Source organism: Chamaea fasciata, unplaced genomic scaffold, assembly GCF_029207755.1.
Source record: "Chamaea fasciata isolate MVZ Bird 193981 ecotype frontalis unplaced genomic scaffold, bChaFas1.0.hap1 SCAF_1, whole genome shotgun sequence".
Lineage (NCBI taxonomy): Eukaryota > Metazoa > Chordata > Aves > Passeriformes > Sylviidae > Chamaea > Chamaea fasciata.
Window position 1 is genome coordinate 120,119,487 of NW_027094086.1, and position 20,797 is coordinate 120,140,283.

The window sequence follows — 20,797 nt, forward strand, 5'->3', positions numbered from 1 at the left end:
TAAAGGAAGAATATAAAACTATTTTATTGACCACTGTTCACCAGTATTTACAATAAAGTAAACAATATACAGTCTGATAACATTCAAATTACTACAAAGTTAGTTTTCACCTGGTCTTCTTAAGACCAAGTGATCCCAAATACTAAAAAGAATGACCCTACTGGTTTAAAGGGCTAGGTTTGGGTAAAGAAGATACATGCACATCAATAGTATAGAAGACTACAAAACATCTGTGAGTTTGTTTAGACATTCATTATGATTCTGTAATACCTATGGAAGTTCATCAATGTTTTATAAAACCTTTTACCTAATATGGAGGAAGTAGTAGTATCAAATGCTCTCTTGTGATAAATGAAACAAGTTGCAGAAAGCTTTTATTTACTTGCTGTTGATGCAAAACATACTACTTCAAAAAAATATCAAATTTGAAACTTGTTAGAATGTATGCTTCTCACATTGCTAATAAATCAAATTTCAGGTTTTAATATTCTTATATATAAAAAAAAGCAACGCAAACAATTATTGTGCTTCATCTTCTGGGCATGAATGCCAAGTTAGCCGTTCTTCATAAAAAGCGATTACGATCTGAGGACACTTCACATTAGCTTCTTTGGCCAGCACCAAATCTGCCTCATCAGAGTCTTTCCTGATGTAGAAGAGAGCAGGATTTAAGAAAATTAATAATCAGTACCTCAAAACATTTAGCAGCTCTTGATAAGTCCCAAGTTCTGAAAAGAATATCAGCTAGAAATCAGTTTCCAGTTTACTTTTCACTAAAGCTACCAAAACTTTCCATGCTAATGGTAGTGACAAGGTTTCATAGCTCCACTGTTCTTCCCTTCCCATGTTTTTCTCTGCTTGAAAGAAAAATGCTGTTCAAAGAGAATCAGTTATAACATTACATACTGCAGTATGTAATGGAAGAAGTAAAACTTGGTTAATTTTGTCTTTTAAAGATTAATCAAAGCCTCAAAGTAAGACTTAAAAATCAATAGGACCAATCTTAAGAGCTGATACTTACATGCAGACTACATTTACTATTTATGCAAGTAACTTTCTGTATTTCATACTGTTATTCTTGATGCTGTCTTGGGGAAACAAACCAAGCTTGCCAGTCTGACATGCTTCAGATTCCATTTTAAAGTGTATACTGCCTTTAAAAGTCAGCTTTTGTGCATACAAACTCATACCTCTGTTTGTTACCAATTATGAAAAACTAATCAACTGCAACTGAACAAAAAAAAAAAAGTCCTCTGTGTTTGATTTTGCCAATTATCACTAAAGAAATTCAAACACTCACGATCTTTATTTTGCAACATTTTTAAGTTTCGCACAGAATTTATAGAGAATTTGAGAAGGCAGAAGGGAGACAATCTCCAACAGCACTAATCTTCAGCAGTCTAGGCACAAGACAAATCATGTCTCAGGAGAACACTCATTTGACTCCATTCTGAAAATCTGCCCTTCTCAAAGGCTGTGGAAAGCCATCCTTCTTATCCCATCACCTTAAGAAATCTGACTCTCAGCAAATATCAATTCAGTGTCTTGATTTCTCAACACTGGGAAAAATTACAAATTTCACCCCATTTGTTCACAACGCAAGAAATCCTCCCAACACTGTACCTAATGAAGCTGGTCCCCACCTACCCTCCCAACAACACAAACTCCCCACATCACTCTCCCCTCTTACCAGCCCATAATGTCAAGCCTCTCCATATTGTTTATTCTTCATCTCTACCTCTGTTTTCTCCCCTAGTTGCTTTCAATTCCACTTTGATGCATGCAAAACAGCTGGCACTATGCTTGGTTAAACAGCTGGCTACCCAACAGCTGGCTTCTGCTTATTGAAACATGTAAAACTGGATTTCTGCCTGCCATTCCCTCTGCAAGAGCATTACCAAGATTCAGTTTTTTCCATACAAATGCCAATTTTTCCCTATTTTATCAGGAATTACCTTTCAAAGTAAAACTCAGCCAACAGAAACAAAAGATGTTTTGGGTTTTGAAGGAAGAGGGATTAAGTCCTAACTGCATATAGAAGGTTTGTTTTTCTAACAATACAAGGTAAATAAGGAGACTACCAGCTTCTGCGTCTTACTCCTGAAATGAAGTTGTCTCTTTAGCCTAAGTGCAGCTGCCTGGCCTCCCTTTATGGACACGAACTATGGATGTAAGACTTACCATTTCATGAGGAACATAAGCTCTCCGCTGCTGTCTGTAGCCCCAATTATCCGCTCAGGATCAAGACCCCTTGCGAACCCTCTTGGTTTATCAACCTAGTGAGTTAGAAGACAGTTATCTAGTTTAAGACAAAATTCTATTTTGGTACTAGATACAGAAATTTTTGCACATACGTGTATGTGTGTGTATCAAAAAATATAACCTTAAAACCCCATCAAATCTATAATTACATATTATTGTTTGAAGATGACGTGGAACTTTTCATGACCAATCTTCAGGCCAAGTCATTTAGAGATAGGGTAATAATATAAGATTTTACATCCATGTTTTCAGCATTTATTTCTGAAAACATAATAGATAAAACAAATGGTCTAAAATCATTTCAGTAGATAAGCGAACAAGCACGGTCAGTAAAAATACCAAAAGCAGCAAAATAAAAATGCACACCTAGAAGTGGAAAGAACACATCCTTTTCAGCAAAACAACAGGCTTGGGTTGGCTAAACCAACAATGAAACTGCACCCTTGGGGAACACCTCAACTCTTCTTGGCTCACTCACATTACACTGGTGACAAAAAAAAAATCACAACTATTTCCCATATTAGCTCCTTTATAGGTTCACAATATCCTTTTAGAGACAGTGGCCACTATTGTACCAGATGAAGCCAAACAACTGACTCTATACAGAAGGCAAGATATTCTTTGTATTATTCATTAACTATTCTTTCTGATCCTTTCCAACCTCTTTGACAGTAACCACATGTCCAACTACCTGCTGTCTTCAGTACACGAAAATGACTGGCAATGTCAGCGTTTCAAACCGCTAGTCCAAAAGTTTATGGAAAAAACCATGAACTATTGAACACATTACTACGTGTGCATTATTCTGTATATATCAGCACTAAATGTGTCAAGTTGTTTACTCATTTAAACTGAAGGAGAAATTCAGACCTCTCAGGAGAAAGGTAAGCTTTTCTCACTCACCTTTTCTACTCCTTCTCCACCATCATGCCTGGTTCTACTCTAAGTAACTGATTGTTTTTCACATTTTGTCACCTTGCCACTCACCTATTCAAAATCATATACTAAATATGGCAGCAAACCAGAACTTCATCTTTGTTCCATTCATGGATCTTTTTCTCTAATATAAACCTATCACTTAATACCATCAATTAGTAACTCTTAACCAGTCTTACTTTCAATTATTCAGTGTTAAGGGACAATGCAAGAACTTATAATCATCATGTCAGTCAATCATCCTTTACGAACCATTTGGACAGTCTCATTAATGACAATGAATGTATACCCTTTTCAAACTGCAGATCCAGATGCTATGAAATTTTGCAGTTTTAAATCAATGTTCAGTCTCTCAAAGTCACAATATAATTTTTGAGGGATGGAGAGGTAAAGGAGAGATGCAGGGAAACAAAAGCTTTACACGTGAACATATACTTACAGAATCACGCTTCTTCTTTGATTTACTATCATCAGATTCACTATCTGACAAAGATTTTCTTTTGGCACCATCTGTTTTTTCTTTACCAGCTTTCTGAGAGTTCAAAAAAGCTTCAATTAGCTCTGGACAATCTAAGTTCTCTTCAGGTTCCCATGTGTTGTCAGCACTGAAACATACACATGTTTATGTAAAACTAGATGAAGAATAAAAATGTCAAACTAGCCCCCTTAAAATAAGCAACTCAATTTTTGTCTCACTATATAAGGTAGGTTTGTTAAACCCTCAGGACCTTTATCTTGCCACCTTTAGTAGCCTTCATGTAGTGTATTTTGATGATTGAAGGGATACTCCACTAGTATTGAAAACCTATGTTCTTAATCTGAAGGTAACACAAAAAGCAGCTCTATTAACAGCTGTGTTCTCAGTGGGATGTAAGAGTTGAGACAAGCAATCAGCACCCTACCAAAACTTACCTGTCCATTTAAACTGACTCACTTCCCTGGTTCCTCTAAAGACTGTCCATGAAAACAAACAATATGATATGATCACTAATACTTACACAGAACAGAGTGGACACAGCAGCCATTACAAACAACCTAAGTATAAACATATAAAGCTTTCAGGTATGAGAAACACTCTAAAGTTGTCTCCAAGCACTGAACACAACTATACCTAGAACTATCTGCTTCCTTCAGTTGACTGACTGCGGGAGGGAACAAAGGTGGGCTGCGCTGGGCACTGCATATGTTTCAGTGAGTATGCATTTTGCTAACTAAAATTTTAAGAAGTCCATGACTGCTCCCCACAACCACTATGCATCTCATGGGCAAATACTGGCACAGCACTACCACACCAGCAAGATATCTACAAATTATTTTCCATTACAATAACATCACAAGTTATAATATTATTACAAGTTACAATATTATTACAAGTTCAAATCAGACCCTCAAATACTAAACACATTGTGCTTTGCTGGCAGAGAGCACAATGTTGCAATGCACTCACTTTGGAAGGTATGCAACAATAATATCACTGCAGACATAACCATTTATGCACAAATTCAAGGTGCATGATCTTTCAGCTGGTAAAGCAAGCTGCCACAGAGAGTCACTGGATGGAGGCACAACTGCATTCCTTCCTAAACAATCAGCTTCTTCAGTCTACTGTAAAGTTTTCATGTACGTATCTAAGTCCTGGGAAAGACACCCATAAATTCCTTTCAAGTATGCCTAATGAAGGCAACCATTCCACAGGCACATTCAGTTAATTTGAGAAAAGTTCAGAAAAATTAGTAATAAACAAACCATCTGCTTCAGAGCTGCCTGCAGTTTTACATTCCTGCACGATTTGTTACTCAGAAGTACCATTCATTCTGCTACATATGTGATAACTGTCAGTCTATCTTACCTTGATAGCTAGGGACACAAGCTCTATCAGAGTGGTAAAAGATCAATCACTAAGAACCTGGTAAAAGTCCTCGAATATTTTATATAGTGCAAACAATGAACTGCATTATCTTCTATTTTATTTTCACATTCGACTGTCCCACTTGACTATGCATTTATGGATGTCCTTCCCTCAAGGTTCTTTAAAGTGGATGCCCATCATCCAATCTCCTCTTTGCACAGTTGCTTCAAATCAGTGGTGTTTATCATTCCATCAGAAAAAGAAAAGAAAAAAAAAAAAAGAAAAAAAGAGAATGCCTTACTCTGTAAATCCTTTCCACTTCAAGTAGTATTCCACCTTTCCATTTACAACACGTCTGTCCAGGACTTTCTCCACAACAAACTCTTCAGGCTCTGCCTCTTCAACTTTTTTACCTTTGCCATTCTGTTTCTTTCCCATTTTGTGCTACAAAAGAAATTCAGAATGACATTATTCTTTTTCTTTTTGTTTACACAGTTACTTCACTGGCTTATGAACATTAAAGCCAGAAGCTCAGACTCCTTTCATGTTAGTGCATGTGGTCAGGTAACCTGAGCAAGACATGTTAATCTTTTGGGGTTTTTTTTTCAGTTGCTTAATGAGATACCCAACACCAGTTTTTAAAAAGGTGAAATTTTTTTTGTCCACATACTCAGTAACTATACTCCAGTTAAAAATTTAATTCTCAGTGCTACATGCTCAAAACGTCAGGAAGCATCTAAAAGTTAACTCTATGCCTCTGAAAAGGCAGAGAGCAAGGCAGAAGAGAAGTAAAAAGGGAACTGTGAAAATGCATAAAATAGAAGAGGGATGGTACTGAAAAAAGGTGGTTTCTACCTTTTCCAAAAAAAAACCAAGGAGAAACTGATGGCAGCGAAGTTTATGATCTATTGCTACAATAAGCAAAATACTCAACAATAACCCCCAACTATTGAACAGGACACATGCTAGGAGCATTCCATTACTGCAGTCCCTTCTCATTCTTAGCCATGCACCCATGTAACTTACAAAGAGATGTCACAAAGGTGCATACATTTAAGACTGCTACACTTAAGTACAGCACTTAACACATAAATGGAATTTTGCTAACTTACAAAACTTTTAAAGTGTTTTAAAGTTTACATTTGATAGCTCAGGAAATATTCTTAAGTTCTTTAAACAAATATTACATCCACATCATCCTCAAGGCATTCCCAGTTTAATAAGGCACAATTAAATAGAAGTAGAAGGACACATTTCAGAATTTCCTTGTTTGTAATCTTTAAAAAGTTGGAACAAGCCTATCATGTTGTATCACATTTCTGGAGGACTAGCAGACCAAAAGCAGTTTGTTTGCTATTTTGGACTGCACCTCATAACGAAATTGTCAACTGGCAGCCATAAACTAAGTATTATGCTCCTAAAACATAGTTATTCAGGACCCTAAATCAAAGTACTATTCCTCACTAAAGTACTTCCTCTACAACAGGAACACAGACAAGCAAATATCACAAAGCATCTCTATTTGCTTGATAGCCATTCTCTAGTCCTCTCTAATGTGGGTTAGTTTGACAATATTGCAATTTTGAAATTTTCAAAATTTTAGAGTAGAATTTTGTCTTGATGTGGTGAAAGGTAAAAAAAAACATATGTTAGAACAAAAACTGTCTTCTTTTAGTGAAGACTGGAAGATGATTCTCTTGCCAAAGCCCTTTGTACCCCTTATTTTTCATAATTAATTTTTCCCTCCCTCCCCAAAATACTTTAATCTTTATGGTTAGCAACCCATAAACTGAAGGTTCAAACAACAAAGAGGAGAGTAAGTTTTTAGTTTCTCATTTAAACAGAAAGTTTCTTTATATATCTCACATGGCAATCATTTTGAGAGCATAGAAGAGAGAACAGAGCATGTATTTCCAATTAGATTATTAGTGCCTGTCTGTATATCCCAGGTGTATTTTGACCACAGCATTCATGTCTGAAAAGTGGTAACTTAAGCATATTGGCTTTTTTGGCCTCCACAGGAAAAAAAATGCAAGACTGATATTGAAGGGAAGTACAACATGAAGATGTCCAAGGCTTCTATGAGGGCAGCTTCTTTCAAAAAATGGAAGTGTGAAATAGAAAGGGGTAGATATGACAAAAATAAACAAACAATAAAAGTAGCAGAGGGAAAAACGACAACACAGAAAAAGACAGACTCACTATACCATAGTAATAACATTATAATTACTGGTGATGAGGCAAGCAGGCTACAAGTGGGGAACATCTCCATCTGTATTCTCCGTTGGACTAAAATTCTTTGATTCAATGGAAGACTGCTTTCTGGTACTCTTTTCGGCTTCACTAATTCTTGTCACTTAAAGATCAATGTTTTGGATTTCTGTATCAAAGCAACAATTTGTTTTTTTTACTTTCTAGGACTTAAGTATCTTCCACAGAGGAAAATGAATGTCATGGGGTCTGTATTTTTTTCTTGAAGTGCAGTAATAAATAACAAAATAGATAGTATGCTGCTTCTGTTTTAAATATTAGAGATTTATTAGATCTTGTGCATCAGCACTGCTCTTCAAACTCTTGAGCCTATTAAAATAACACTTGATTGCAGAGCCTGCAGAAATACTGAACATGTTAAAAACCTGTACATTCTGGGATTATACAAGCCCATGCAAATCTGAGCCCACAAGTGAATTGTGATACCTGACTGAAGTTAAAACATACTAAATGTGCACTTGACCCCTGAAGCTCTCTTCTCTAGGGTTGCATGTTATAAGCTGTAACTTGGGCATTTGACCATTGAAGGCTCATGTATAGCTCGTTTCTCTTTCTGCATTCAGAAGTCATATGACACCACATATGACAGATGCAGATGTATGGATAATCAATCTTTCTCTGAGGGGCAAGGTTAAAACACTGATGTGACACTGTGTAGAATTTTAACATACAAGACGTAAGAAAATTGGAATTACAGCTCTAGAGCTGCCCTATCCCTTAACACATTTAGGTTTTGCATGCAAATATATAACGAAGCAGAATTAGTTATGGTTCCCATGGGAACCATAACTGATTTTTCTGACCTGTGCAGCAAAATTCTCAACAGCATCAAAAGATTAAAAATATTGCATTCACAGGATTTTTTCCTCTCTCTAAAGTACCCTTCCCCAGGCTGGCTAACTCCTTCTCTTCTTCAAATTAGGGTAAGTGGACAATCAATTACTAACAGAAAGTTCAGACATTCACCTTGGTGAAATATTTTAAAACAGTACAACAGAGGAAGCACTCCATTGCACTTCTAAGCCAGGAGTTAATACAAGTTTTGAATATATTTTGAGCTCAGTACTCATTTCTGTTAATTTAAGAACAGGCCTTTCGAGTGTATTATAAACTAATTGTTCTGCTATTGAAGTTTTGAATTGTGCACATTTTTTGCTTACTTCCCCATCTCAACCTCAGATGTATGTCACATTATACTTCTACAGGTCTGTCATGAAACTATGTATCATTATTAGTTGAATTGTAACCAGCAACCAACTGCCCTTAGGAGTCCATATTTTAATGTCAAGCAAAGCTTTAGAGGACTTGAGATCCATGAATGCATCATTTAAATGGTCCAGGAGGGGTTGACATCTGATAATCTCTGCTCCTATGAAATTCAAAGAAACTGTTATTTGTTAAAAATCATTTCAAAAGGCATCTAAATTATGCCACATCATTTCTCAATAATGTTACTTTTCATCTGTAAAGACTGCCTTTTATCAGGCAAATAGTTTTCTCCAAATACGCTGGGAGAAATTAAATGAGCACATGATTTGGACTTAATTTTTTTACATGTATGATGAATTACATGGTATGCTGAAAGGAGGCTAAAAAAAAATCCTTAGTGTTTTCTATTGTAGGATAGATGAAATAGTGCAGAGTCCTTTCACACATTTTTTCCCAACAAGTTGCTCTTTAGAAATGGCAGATTTATTAAAACCAAAGACAATGTCCATTCTAGCAGCCTTACTTTCTGGATCTGAAATTTTGGTCAGAATAATGCTGGGGAGGGGAGATGTGGATGTATCTTTTAAATGGAGATGCCAAGTTATAAGTTTGAAGAAAAATATGTTGATTAAATCCTTATATACTTTAGGTGTGCATGAACTTACCAATGTAGTTTTATTGGAGGCCATTTTTATTGCAGACTTGCAGAGCTTTTACTAGAAAAATGCATGACAATTAAAAGGAAGTTTGCATTACTCAAAGAAAGGCATCCCAAGACAAGCATGGTCCTTGCTCCAACCCCCATGTATTCATTGCATACAACATTTCTTACATGGATTAAATCCAGAACAAAAAGTAGGTTACTACTTTGTCTGGCATAACCCAGTAATGCACCATTAGGCTAGCCAGGATAAATGATACTGACAAGGTGGTATATAGGGTTGAAAAAAGATTTTTCCCAAGGCCTTCAAAAGCATAGACATGTTTCTAGGGAAAAGGGGGAGGACCATCAGGGATGCTTATTTCCTTAAACCAAATAGAACAAGAGTTCAGATTCTAGCAGTTGAGGATATACCTAAGGTACATTAACTGCAAATCTGATGGGGAACAGATACACATATGTGGTGTAACGAATCACCCATTATTCTTACATGGTAGCAAATTCTTAGAAACAACAAATATTTATCTTAATGCAACTATAACGTTGCCTTCTGATTCTCAAGTTTGCACGAGTTAAGGTCCTAGAACAATATTAACTCAGCTAAGATGTACATAATAAATATTTAACCTATGCAAATTACGTTGAACACAATCCATCCCCTTTTCCATGTCATTTCTCATACCGACCAGCTCCATAGGCATGTATTGTCCCCGCCCAGCAGTGGGCTATAGAACTGCTAGAATTCCCCATATGCCTAGGTAAGGCAGAAAAGTCCTTTAAGGCCAGAAAGCCTCCCGGACTCAGCAATCCCGCCCAATCCTCCCCTGACACGGGAGGTGCATTTTGGCAGTCCCCACGGGCGGTGGGGTAGGCAAGGTGGGAGAAGGGCCGGGGCCAGGGCGCCAGTGCCGAAGGTCTTGCCTTGTATCCCCTCGGTTGAGAGGTAGCAGAAATGGGGAAAAAAACCCAAAACCAAACAAACAAACAAAAAAAAAAACCACCAAAAAAACCACCAACCAAAACCAAACAAACCCAAAGCCCATTAGCAACCCCCCCACCAGAAAACAGAGGCAGCCCTGCGGAGGCCTGCTGGGGGCGGCTGCGCCTCGGGCCTGCGGCGGGCGCACATGAGGCTGGCGGGGCCGCCCCGGGCGAGGTAACGGGGATGCAGGCCCCGGGCCGCTCCCGCCGTCCCTGACAGGGCTCCTTCCACGCCGTCTTTCCCCCGCCCCTTCACGTTTCCCCCGGGCCGGGCCCGCGCAGGGACCGCCGGCGTGCCGGCTTTGTCTGCCGCGCGGGTGCCGCTGCCCCCGCCCCCGGCGCTGCTCTCCTTCCCCGGGGCGACAGCGCCCGCTGGTTGGGGGGCCTCCCTCCCTCCCCGTGCGGGTGCCGAGGCCCCGATCCCCCGACTGCCCCGCTCCGCCCGTCACCCCCCACCGCCAAGGAAGAGGGGGTGGGGAAGAAGCGGCGGTGGGGGGAGGCGGGCGGGCTGCGCTCCGCATCTCCCCTCGGCGGCCCGCAACGAGCCGCAGAGGAAAGGGGAGTCAGGGAAAGGGACTCGAGGGTCAGCGGGGTGAAAGGAGGCGGCTGCAGCGAGAGAAAAGAGGGAGAGAGAGAAGGATACAGACTTCAATGGTGCCCAGCCGCTTGGGTCTCCTGTCTCCTCCTGGCTCCCGCCCTGCGCGCACTGAGAAGCGGCGGCGGCAGCAACAGCGACATCCGCGGGGGGCTGAGGCGGGGGGTGGGGGCAGGGAGGGAGGGAGAGAGAGAGAGGGAGGGCGGGAGGCGGAGGGCGGGGAGCGGCGCGGCGGTGGCTGGCGGGGCTGGGCTGGGCGAGCACTGCGCGCCGGCGGCTGTGACGGGGCAGAGCGCACGACGCCGCCGCCGCCTACGCGCGAGCCGCTACAACCTCCGACCGTCGTCGCCGCCGGCACAGGAGGGGGGCCAAGACGTCTCTCCAACGCGGGGCGAGCGCAGGACCGCGCCAGGCGTCCAAAAGAAGGAAGATGCCTCGCGGCGACAGGGAAAGCGACTGGGTAAGTCTGGGGGAGCGGACGCGCTTGGCGGACTCCGAGAGCCGCGGCCGCCATCATGGCCGCCGCTGCGAATGCGCGCCGGGCCGGTGCTTCCCGCCGCTGCGGAGCGAGGCCCTCGGTCGATGCAGCCGGGCGAGGAGCGCTAGGGTGGGTTTGAAGCTCGGTTGGATGGGCCCCCCCTTGGAGCGCGGCCATTTCCCGCGTTGCGGCGGGGAGGCCCGGGCGTGAGCGAGGGGCGGGGGGAGGGAAATGGGCTAGGAAAGCAGCGGGGCTCTCGGCCTTAGAACTCATTCATAAGCGGGAAAAGGGGTCGGGGGTGTCGGCTGGGGAGGCTTTGCTGCGGGCAGGAGATCCGCGGGTGGATCCGCGGTGAAGCTGAAAGGGAGGGGGGAGCAGAGGGGGCGGGAAGAAAGGAGCCGTTCCAGCGCCATTTCTGTGGCGCGCGGGGCGGCAGCACTCACCCTTTGTCGCGGTGCGTGCAGGGCCGCCGGAGAGAGAAAAAGGGAGGGGAGGGGATGTAGGAGGGGAGGAGAACAGAGCGGTGGAACGGGCGGCACGCCCGATGCCGACGGTGCGGGGTAGAGCGGAGCGGGCTGCGGCGAAGTTCGCCTCCCTCCGCCGGGGCCCCGCGATGTGTCGCGCTTGTGCCAAAATCTGTGTAGTTCTCACTTCCTCCTGCCCGGGCGGAGGGGGAAGGGGGCCAGGGCGAGGTTTCAGGGGGCGATGCGTGGCCGCCCCCGGCCAATATTAACGCTGAGGTTTGAGTCTTCGGGGCTTTTGTCAATTTCCGGAAAAAACAAAAAGAAAGTGACACGGTGCCAGCGGCATTTGAGGCCGCTTCGGCTGCGCTGTGGCACGTCTCGCGAGCCTGTCGGTTGTCGGAAACTGCCGAGCTCGCTGAAGTAGTCGATGACTTGCTGCGTCTTTCTGTCCGGAAATTGCCGAGCTGGCGCCGAGCGCCATTTTCGCATGCTGCGGCAGATTCCGGAAATTACCGAAGCGAGCCGAATGGGCTTCCAGTCCTGGTTCGGCTTTTTCCGGCGGCTGTCGAAGCGGATAAGCTCGACGACGACAGCTCCTTCGGCTCATTTCGGAGACGGCCATTACTAACGGAGTCGATGACTTTTCGTTACACGATAAAAACACGTAGGGGTGTTATTCAGAACTGCAGCCCCTTTGGAGATATTTAAGCTCCAGATCCTGTTTTTTTTGTTTTTGTTTGGTTTTTTTTTTAAATTTTTTTTCTTTAAATTAATTAAACCTCGGAAGCGAGCCCGGTCTGGAGTAGGAGGGCGCTAACACTACACGGAGCTGAATTTCAAATTACGTAACAGCTCAGGCAGCCATTACCGACCGGTTGTACGGTACTCTCGAGCAGGAATACGTAAACCATGAAGAACATGGTACGTGGAATGGGAGGATCTATAGTTTGCTTTTAAGGAGGGAGACGCGTTTGCTTGTGCAGACGGAGAGAATTTTTTCGGGGTTGGGAATTGCAAGCAAGCTTGAGTCGCACGCGCAAGTCCGGGCGCTGCCGCTGGGTCGCAACGCGGGGCGGATGCTGGATGTCTTTGCGCAGAGGAAGGTTCTGGAAGCGGCGACGGGGGCTGGCGCGCTGCCGGGCAAGGCGGCGGAAGCTGCGGTAACCGCGCATGGCGGACAGCGTGTTCTTGAGCCTGTGGCCATGGCTATCAGCAGCGCTGCTGCCGAGGTGTCGTCTGAGGAGGGGGAGTCGGAACTCCGCGGGCCGGGGGCCGTCTTGGCTCCGCGAGGCGCGGAGCGGCCGAGGCGGCGCTGCGGGTAATGGCGGTGGCGAGGGGGAGGGGTAAAATGGCGGCCTGGCTGAGACTCGTGGCTGCGAGGGGCAGTGGGGTTCGCTCCGGCAGAGCGGGGGCCAGCGGTAGCCGTTTGGTATTTACGGGGGCGAGGAGGAGCGTCGGCGAGGACGTAGTACTGCGTGTGTAGGTGCACGCTAGAAGCAATTTGCGGCGCTCTCCCTGGAGGCGGCCGCTGCTCCTGGGCGCCATTTTCCCCGCCCGGCTCGGGGTCGAGGTGTTCCCGCTGCCGCCACATGGCGGAGCCGGCGCGGCCTCTGAGGGATTGCAGAGGCCTGGGGTTCGGGGATCCCCTTCGCTTGTCTCCGTTTAACATTTTTGTTACCGAATTACTAATCCCGCAGTCAGCGTGGATTGTGTGTGCGCACGTTACTCTATATAAAACACCTTTCCTTGCTATGGTGATTAATTTTTCAGTAAAGGCTGTGCGTTTTCCAGTCCTTTTAAGTTGCTTTAAGCCTGTGAAGGAAAGCTTAAAATACACACGGATGAAGATCCTATAGAGGTTGTAAAAATTACCTCTGGCGCTTGGTTCCTGCCAAGGGGCATACTGTAGAAGTCTTGAAAGAGGTGTTACCTCCAGCTTTTATATTGTGGCCCTTCGTAGGTATGAGGCGTCTGTGTCTTTACCAAAAGAGTATTTTCCTCAGGATTCTAAGAGGTACTGGCATGATGATAGCTATTGTTGTGCATTTTACAACTTCAGATGGACAGAACTCTCTGGACGCTGGTGGGAGGTTAGTGTTAGGCTAACCAGAGCTTCTTGAAACTGGCTCATTTAAGACAAATAGCTTGTCTGCATCTAGAGATTGATTGCGTGTTAGTGGAGCAGCACGTGTGTGCTGTTTTCGCACAGTGGTTTTCGTTAAAGAACTGGTAATGAATTTCGTTACTGCTGTGTTCTGACCTGGGGTGCCTAGGTGGTGTTCTGGGTAGGCCATGACCCTAAATACATCTGTAAAATGCATTACTATTCTGTTCAATTTCTGTTAGTTACGTGTTGTATATTTTCATCGTGAACAGCTGATAGATTCCATTCTTCCCTTTCGTTCCATTTACAGGTTTATAGCTGTTTTCAGGGGTAAATGTTTCAGGGAAAAATCCCACCTGCTTACTAAATTTTCTTGATTGTCTTATTATTATAATAACGCTCATTATTAAATGCATGGCAATTGATTATACAAGAAAAAGTGTCTTATGTAGACCTATGAAACTGTAAGCAAGTGGTCCCTAATTCCGAAGCAGCAGAAATGAAGGATTTTTTTTTTTTTTTTTTTTTTTTTTTTAGTATTGTTTTAGTAAATTTTTTTCTTTGCCATTGTACTCAATAGATAACAGTATGACATATGAATACATGGTATTTTAGATACTGGTTTGCAATGCAATGTTCTTTTGTTTGTTCCTTTTATGCGATAAGGTGCATAAAGGAAATTACTTAAAAACACGTGTCTGCTGCTTTTAAACTTGTCTCATGTGCAAGGAGGAGATAGTAGTGGCTTTCTTTGTGTTCCTAGAAGGAAAAAAAAACTAGATCCAACAGCAGATTCAAAGTCTTTTCAAGAGAAATTTGGACTGATCAGTCCCAAATAGAGTATGTATTTGGAGGAGAGAAAGTTGACTTCCTTGTCAGACTGCAGTATGTCAAGCTGGTAATAAGGAAGGGTATTTGAAAAAAACCTTGGTTTGTTAATGCCAGTAACTGTCTTCTGTTATATGGATCTTGATCCAGGCCTGCCCTGGACATCCTCAGAAAACATGTTGGTCTACATGCAAATTGGCTTAATACTTCTAAAAGCATATGTGCACTGAAGTATTTTGTTGTTTTCTTAGTCTCATTGTTTTTCTAGTTTCCTTTTAAAAATTACCGTAATGCCCATTGCACAGTTAATCATGTTGTGTTTGTCAATTACACCTACTGCAGCAGTGTTTGAGTTGTATAAAAAACAACCACCACACTAAACGCACGCAACCAAACAACCAAGCAGATCTTCTTGATTTTTAAAGTCTAAAGTTTTACAGTATAAAGCTGAAGTGATTTGGTTTGAGTTCTCTTGTCCCTAGCAGAATGGTTGTCTTCAAAACAAGATTCCAAAATAATAAATTTATGGAGGGAGACTACTTTTTAGTGCATTTTTAATTGCTTGACATAAAATTTTCACGTGTGAACTAGTGATCCTTTTGTATGTAGAAATCAGCAATTGAAAGGCCTGTTTTGTGTAAAAAGTTACTATAAGTAAGTGTTTTTAACTGATACAAGTTGGAAGGTTGTCTTTCTGCTTTAGTTTACCACTGAACGCAAAAAACCTAAATGCATTACCTTAATACTGGTCCTGGTTTTTGTTGGGTTTGTTAGGGGTTTTTTATAATGTCCTTTTCATTGCATAAGAGATCTCTGCTGATCAAGTGCAGTGATAATTTCTCTGCAAGGAAATTTCTGAAAGTCTTACTGCAACATGGTATTAGTGGATGCAAATATGGGTTATTCACATTTTTACTTTAAAGGGAATTATTTTAATACTGCTCCTGTTGAGGGTGTATAGGTTTGTTGCTAATTCCAGTGGTGTGGGATCCTAGATTAATTTTGCAGGTGCTTGACTTTTGTTAGTTTTAGTAACTGCAGAGAAAATATGAATTGTTAACCTGTTACAGAAAATACTTATATGTATTTAAGTTATTTTTACTTAAAATACCTTGGATGAATAGTGTGGTAGTACTGATGTAAAACAGTTTAATCCAGAATGGGTTTTAGAAATGAATGTTGCCTGGGATAGCATCAGACAGTATAAATTAATTCATATTTTCGGTAATAAAAACAAATCCCAAAGTTCTCATTTTCATTTCCTTTAAAAAGCATTTCATGTGGGTCTTTGAGAGGAATGTTCTGGAAGTCTTCAAGTGTGGTCCCTTGTACGTGATCTCTAGAGGGAGATCTAGAGGAATAAGGACTAAAGAAATTTGTATTGTAAAAGTGGGCCTGCAGAATTGCATAAATTGCTTAATTTTCTTTAATATGGGTAGAACCTTTAGAAGAGCCAGGTCTCATTTTGAAAATACGTCTTCCTGAATGTCTTGGACACTTAGGAAAATCTTGGTTATGTCTGATTTGCTAATGCAGAAGAGGTGTTTTAAATTCTGTTAATGTAATCTTTTTTTTCTTATGGCAGAGGGAAAAGGAGCAGTTCCGTAAACTGTTTATTGGCGGCTTAAGCTTTGAAACCACAGAAGAAAGCTTGAGGAGTTACTATGAGCAATGGGGAAAACTTACAGACTGTGTGGTAAGTTTAGCATGCCAATAGGTAGCAATGGCATGGAATGTGTAAGGATTTTAAATGGGGAGTTTGTTTTCTGGATAGCTTAGAAAAGGTGGAATATTAGATTTTAGTAGTACAGTTCGTTGGTTTATACACAGTTCAGTCCAGTGCAGTGGTGCATACATTTTTCTCTTGCAGACTTGATAGAGTTAGGGAGCATTCACAATCTGTTTTCTGTAAAATTCTCCCAATTATCTAATTTCAGTAGTTAGACTTTGGTATCAGTGGCTGAAGTGCCTTAGGAAGTGCTTACACGGAGCACTATTACATCTGTGTAGTTGGTGACATTTGGCAAAAAGCTGGTGGTGTGGTAAGCAGCCTGAATAAAGCTGAAAAAGGAATATCTTTCTCTGTGTTGTTTTCATAGAATCATTAAAATTGGAAAAAACCATTTAGGTCATTGACTGTTAACCCAGCACGGACAAGTTCATCACTAAACCATATCCATGAGCACCACGTTTGTGCGTGTCTTAAATACCAACAGGGATGGTGGCTCTGGTAGAAATTTCCTGCTGAATTGTATTGGGAGTAGTAAGTCATAGCACAGATGTAAAGTCTGTGGTCTTCATGAAGTTTGAAAGAAATGATGTGTACGCTTTTCTTTTGCAAAAACAAATGTAAATATAAACGCACCTCAGTGATCTAGCAGAATTTCTGAGTTAACTGAGTCTTGGAGAACAACAGTGATCTGAATTTCTTTGATCCCAAGCAGCGTCACTCGTGTATTAAATCAACAGTCTGCTATTTCACTATAATTGTGTTTTGAAATGAAATCAGGGAAAATGTAAATTAAGCTTACACACATACTCTAAATACTGTTACCAAAACAGCTTAATATGAGACAGGTACAAATAGTTTTAAGTGTTTTTGTTGGTTTTAGGTAATGAGGGATCCTGCAAGCAAAAGATCAAGGGGGTTTGGTTTTGTAACATTCTCTTCCATGGCTGAAGTTGATGCAGCTATGGCTGCAAGACCTCACACGATTGATGGAAGGGTGGTTGAGCCTAAGAGAGCTGTGGCTAGAGAGGTAAGTGTGGCTTTGAAAGCAGATGCTTCTCATGCTTTGAAAAATACCTGTTTTGGTCAGACAGGCTTTGTTCTCGTTTGAAATTGCCTGGGTTTAAATTACCTGGTAAAAAGCCCATAGTTGAGGCAGTGTTTCCCACACTTTTGGTCACTTACATAGATGTCTGTTCTTACACTGAGTTATTTGTTATTCTGGTACTGGAGTCACGTCTGCAAGGGACAGATCTGGGGTCTGAAAACTGTTGTAGCAAACATGTTAGGTTGGTTATCTGTAATGATGCAAATTCCAAAGTAACTCTTCTCTGGAATAGTTCCTCTCACAAGCTTCGAATTAATATTAACTCCTGTCAGTCTTTCTGACTATTCCAAGATCTTTTTAGAGTATTTCTAAAAGGTACCTAAAAACAGAGACTGTAGCAGGGATACTTTTCCAGTGGTGATGTACAGAATCATCTGTGGACTAAGGTTGGTTTTAGCCTCAGGCATACTTGATTTCCACTTCAGGGTACGAATTACACAAATTAGGGGTATGTGTACAGGAACACGGTGAACCTGTAAGCCAGGTAACTGTGGCACAGACGTACTTGAGAATAAGGGTGGATTATAAGGCAAGTTCCATTCACCACAAAGGATCTCCTGGGAGGGTTTACCAGATTGAGGTTGGACTGAGGTGTGTAATACATTGGGACTGAAGAACTGGATTTGAACGAGCTGTCCCAAAGGTATAGGGAAATGGAAATCATAATCACTGGTACCCCTGTTAGCTATTCCAGTTTTCTTTCCATTCTCTGCAGAATGCAGGGTTGGTTAGATTTGGAAAAAGGTAATTACAGCAGCATGTGTGTATATTATTTAATGGGCTTAAAATGCATAGCTCTGAGTTTGCTGAGGTTAAAAGGACCTTGATACAAGTGGAATATGGGTTCACTGTCTTTGGGGAGTTCGGGAGAAGAAGCTGATGCATCTTTGTTCCAACAATTACAAAAAAATATGCTCTAACTTAAGTTGTTAAATACTTGCAGTTCTTTCAAACTCTTTATCTGTATAATTTTTCAGTGCTTTTAAAGCTTTGACATAAAGGAGGGAGGAGAAACTTTCAAGTAACCTGTTACTTTTCTCTCAGAAGGCCCCCTAAATGAGCTTGCCAAGGTCATGCCTCATGAAAGGGCTGTACCTTAGTGCTTGAAAAATCCTAGATTATCTGAATTCTATTCCTGAAATCCTGGTAAAATAGTGCTTTGTGGAATTGCTTTCCTTTGTGCTAATTAAAAAGTTATTTTAACAGGAATCTGGAAAACCTGGTGCTCATGTTACTGTGAAAAAACTATTTGTTGGTGGTATTAAAGAGGACACTGAAGAGCACCACCTTCGTGACTACTTTGAGGAATATGGAAAAATTGACACTATTGAAATTATTACTGACAGACAGTCTGGTAAAAAGAGAGGGTTTGGATTTGTTACATTTGATGACCATGATCCCGTGGATAAAATTGTATGTAAGTAATCTCACTCTTACCTTGGATAGTGCTGATTCTTGCAGCCTTGGTGGTTGTGTAAAGCTAAACTTAGAGATAACGGGATTAGTTACGTGCTTGTATATTTGCTACATCTTAGATTGCTGAATTGTATGGGAATACGTATTTAAAATAAGTACTGTCATCCTTGTTCAAAAATCATACAGTTTTTTGTGTTCTTCTATTTGCTTCAGAATGTGTTTGGGTTGAAAGTCTGATATTCTGACTTGTTGTCAGTTAAATGCTGATATCGTCTTGTTTGGTATGGTTACAGTGCAGAAGTACCACACCATCAATGGCCATAATGCAGAAGTAAGGAAAGCTCTCTCTAGACAGGAAATGCAGGAGGTTCAAAATTCTAGGAGTGGGAGAGGAGGTATGTACAAATAATGGTTCATAGTTTGTGGTTGATGTTTGTGTTCACTTCCTACAATCTCACTACTTAAAAATGTTGAACTGATACAGGGAACTTCGGTTTTGGTGATGCTCGTGGAGGTGGTGGCAACTTTGGTCCAGGACCTGGCAGCAATTTCAGAGGGGGAGCTGGTAAGACAGGCATGTTTGTAGCATTTATGTTTTTTACCTTATTAATACTGCCTTTCTCGTTCTGGATAACTTCATATGCTGTGATGCTGTTTAACTTAAAAGCAGCTGTGGCCGTTGAGAGAATTTTTGGGAAAAGTATTTTGCAAATGAAGTTGTGTTTTGGTCTTTTTGTTTCGGTTGTTTATTTTGGTTGGTTGTTTTTTAGCTTTTATTGAAAGCCAAAAGTAACCTAAATTTAATTATTTGCTAAGAAGGTCAGAGATTTCTCTGATGCTGTGCAGCACTTGCCTGACCTGTTAAAACTGGGCACTGTACAAATGCAAGAAAAGGAAAAATGTAGAGCGATGACTGGATGTTTCGCTTCTGTTTTTCTGAAGTTAATTGCACATGTTCTTAATTGATAATTTCTGAGATTTAGTTCTTCAGGTCATAAGGGTTTGAGAATTCGACTACTTTGCTCCAGGTAAATTGAAATTCTTTGGGGTTTTTTCTCCCGACAGATGGATATGGAAGTGGCCGTGGATTTGGTGATGGATATAATGGCTATGGTGGAGGACCTGGAGGTTAGTTTGCTGCTGTGGTGGTGATTAATTTTTCTCTTGTGAAGAAACACTTCCATATTTATATCCATATGTATAAAATCTACCTGAATTACCTGAGCCATTTTGTTGGCTTTAAAAAGTGTACAGGGTTGTTGGCTTATGTCAGATTTCTGTATGGCAGATTGTATGGTTATTTCTTGGACAGTCATTTTCTTTAGGATACGAGTGGGTCTTAAATTTCCTGGAAAATAAAGATTTTAATTAAACTTTCAGTTGAGGCCCTGAGGCAGTTTGACTGGTGGGGTTTGGTCATAGTTCAGTTACAGTGGGAGTCGGTATGTGCTTTAAAAAACACTTCATAAAAATTGCTTCACAGAACTACCTTTTTCTTTCTCTTTGTTTTTCTAAACAAAAAGATATCCTTTGTGTATAATTTGAGTACATTCTATATTGAAAAGTTCATTTAAAAGGATTATGTCCTCACAGGTGGCAACTTTGGTGGCAGTCCTGGTTACGGAGGAGGAAGAGGAGGCTATGGTGGAGGAGGCCCTGGATATGGCAACCAGGGTGGAGGCTATGGAGGTGGTTATGACAACTATGGAGGAGGTAACATTAGGCTTAAAACGTTCAAGCATTTCAGTTACAAATTACTGCAGGTCATTTGAGGCTGGGGAGAGGGGTGTTTGTATATGTTGTGTAAGGAAGCTGTTGTTTTTCAAGTAGTATGAAATAGAATGAAAACACCATTTGGTGCATGCACTGCTGGAATACATGTGCAATTTTGTACTTTATTTAGAAT

The 20,797-nt window shown here is 41.5% G+C and overlaps 2 protein-coding genes across 9 annotated transcripts in view; one reads left to right on the plus strand and one right to left on the minus strand.

Annotated features, from left to right (window-relative positions):
- CBX3 (chromobox 3) lies at positions 1–12,079 on the minus strand. Of its 4 annotated transcripts, XM_066195538.1 has the most exons (6): positions 10,817–10,943; positions 9,193–9,243; positions 5,349–5,491; positions 3,638–3,803; positions 2,182–2,276; positions 1–646 (listed from the first exon to the last, which is right to left on the minus strand). In XM_066195538.1, the coding sequence occupies exons 2-6, from the start codon at positions 9,214–9,216 to the stop codon at positions 520–522; spliced, it is 555 nt and encodes a 184-aa protein (XP_066051635.1). In that variant the 5' UTR covers positions 9,217–9,243; positions 10,817–10,943; the 3' UTR covers positions 1–519. The 4 variants fall into 4 exon arrangements, with proteins under 4 accessions (XP_066051635.1, XP_066051649.1, XP_066051643.1 ...); XM_066195552.1 differs by lacking the exons at positions 9,193–9,243; positions 10,817–10,943 and adding an exon at positions 11,686–12,079; XM_066195546.1 differs by lacking the exon at positions 9,193–9,243 and having other exon boundaries at positions 10,817–10,942.
- The window catches only part of HNRNPA2B1 (heterogeneous nuclear ribonucleoprotein A2/B1), a 24,884-nt gene continuing 15,121 nt past the window's right edge, over positions 11,035–20,797 (plus strand). For 2 of the 5 annotated variants that reach the window (XR_010722918.1, XM_066195500.1), the window contains exons 1-8: positions 11,035–11,224; positions 16,224–16,334; positions 17,251–17,397; positions 18,682–18,892; positions 19,185–19,286; positions 19,376–19,465; positions 19,957–20,019; positions 20,485–20,604. Coding sequence is in view for 4 of the 5 variants with exons in the window: in XM_066195500.1 (XP_066051597.1) it covers positions 11,195–11,224; positions 16,224–16,334; positions 17,251–17,397; positions 18,682–18,892; positions 19,185–19,286; positions 19,376–19,465; positions 19,957–20,019; positions 20,485–20,604 (874 nt within the window). In the remaining variant the exon portion in view is untranslated. Of the gene's footprint in view, positions 11,225–12,311; positions 12,628–16,223; positions 16,335–17,250; positions 17,398–18,681; positions 18,893–19,184; positions 19,287–19,375; positions 19,466–19,956; positions 20,020–20,484; positions 20,605–20,797 lie in introns of those variants that run through there. The other 3 variants (XM_066195487.1, XM_066195508.1, XM_066195517.1) reach the window with 3 other exon arrangements.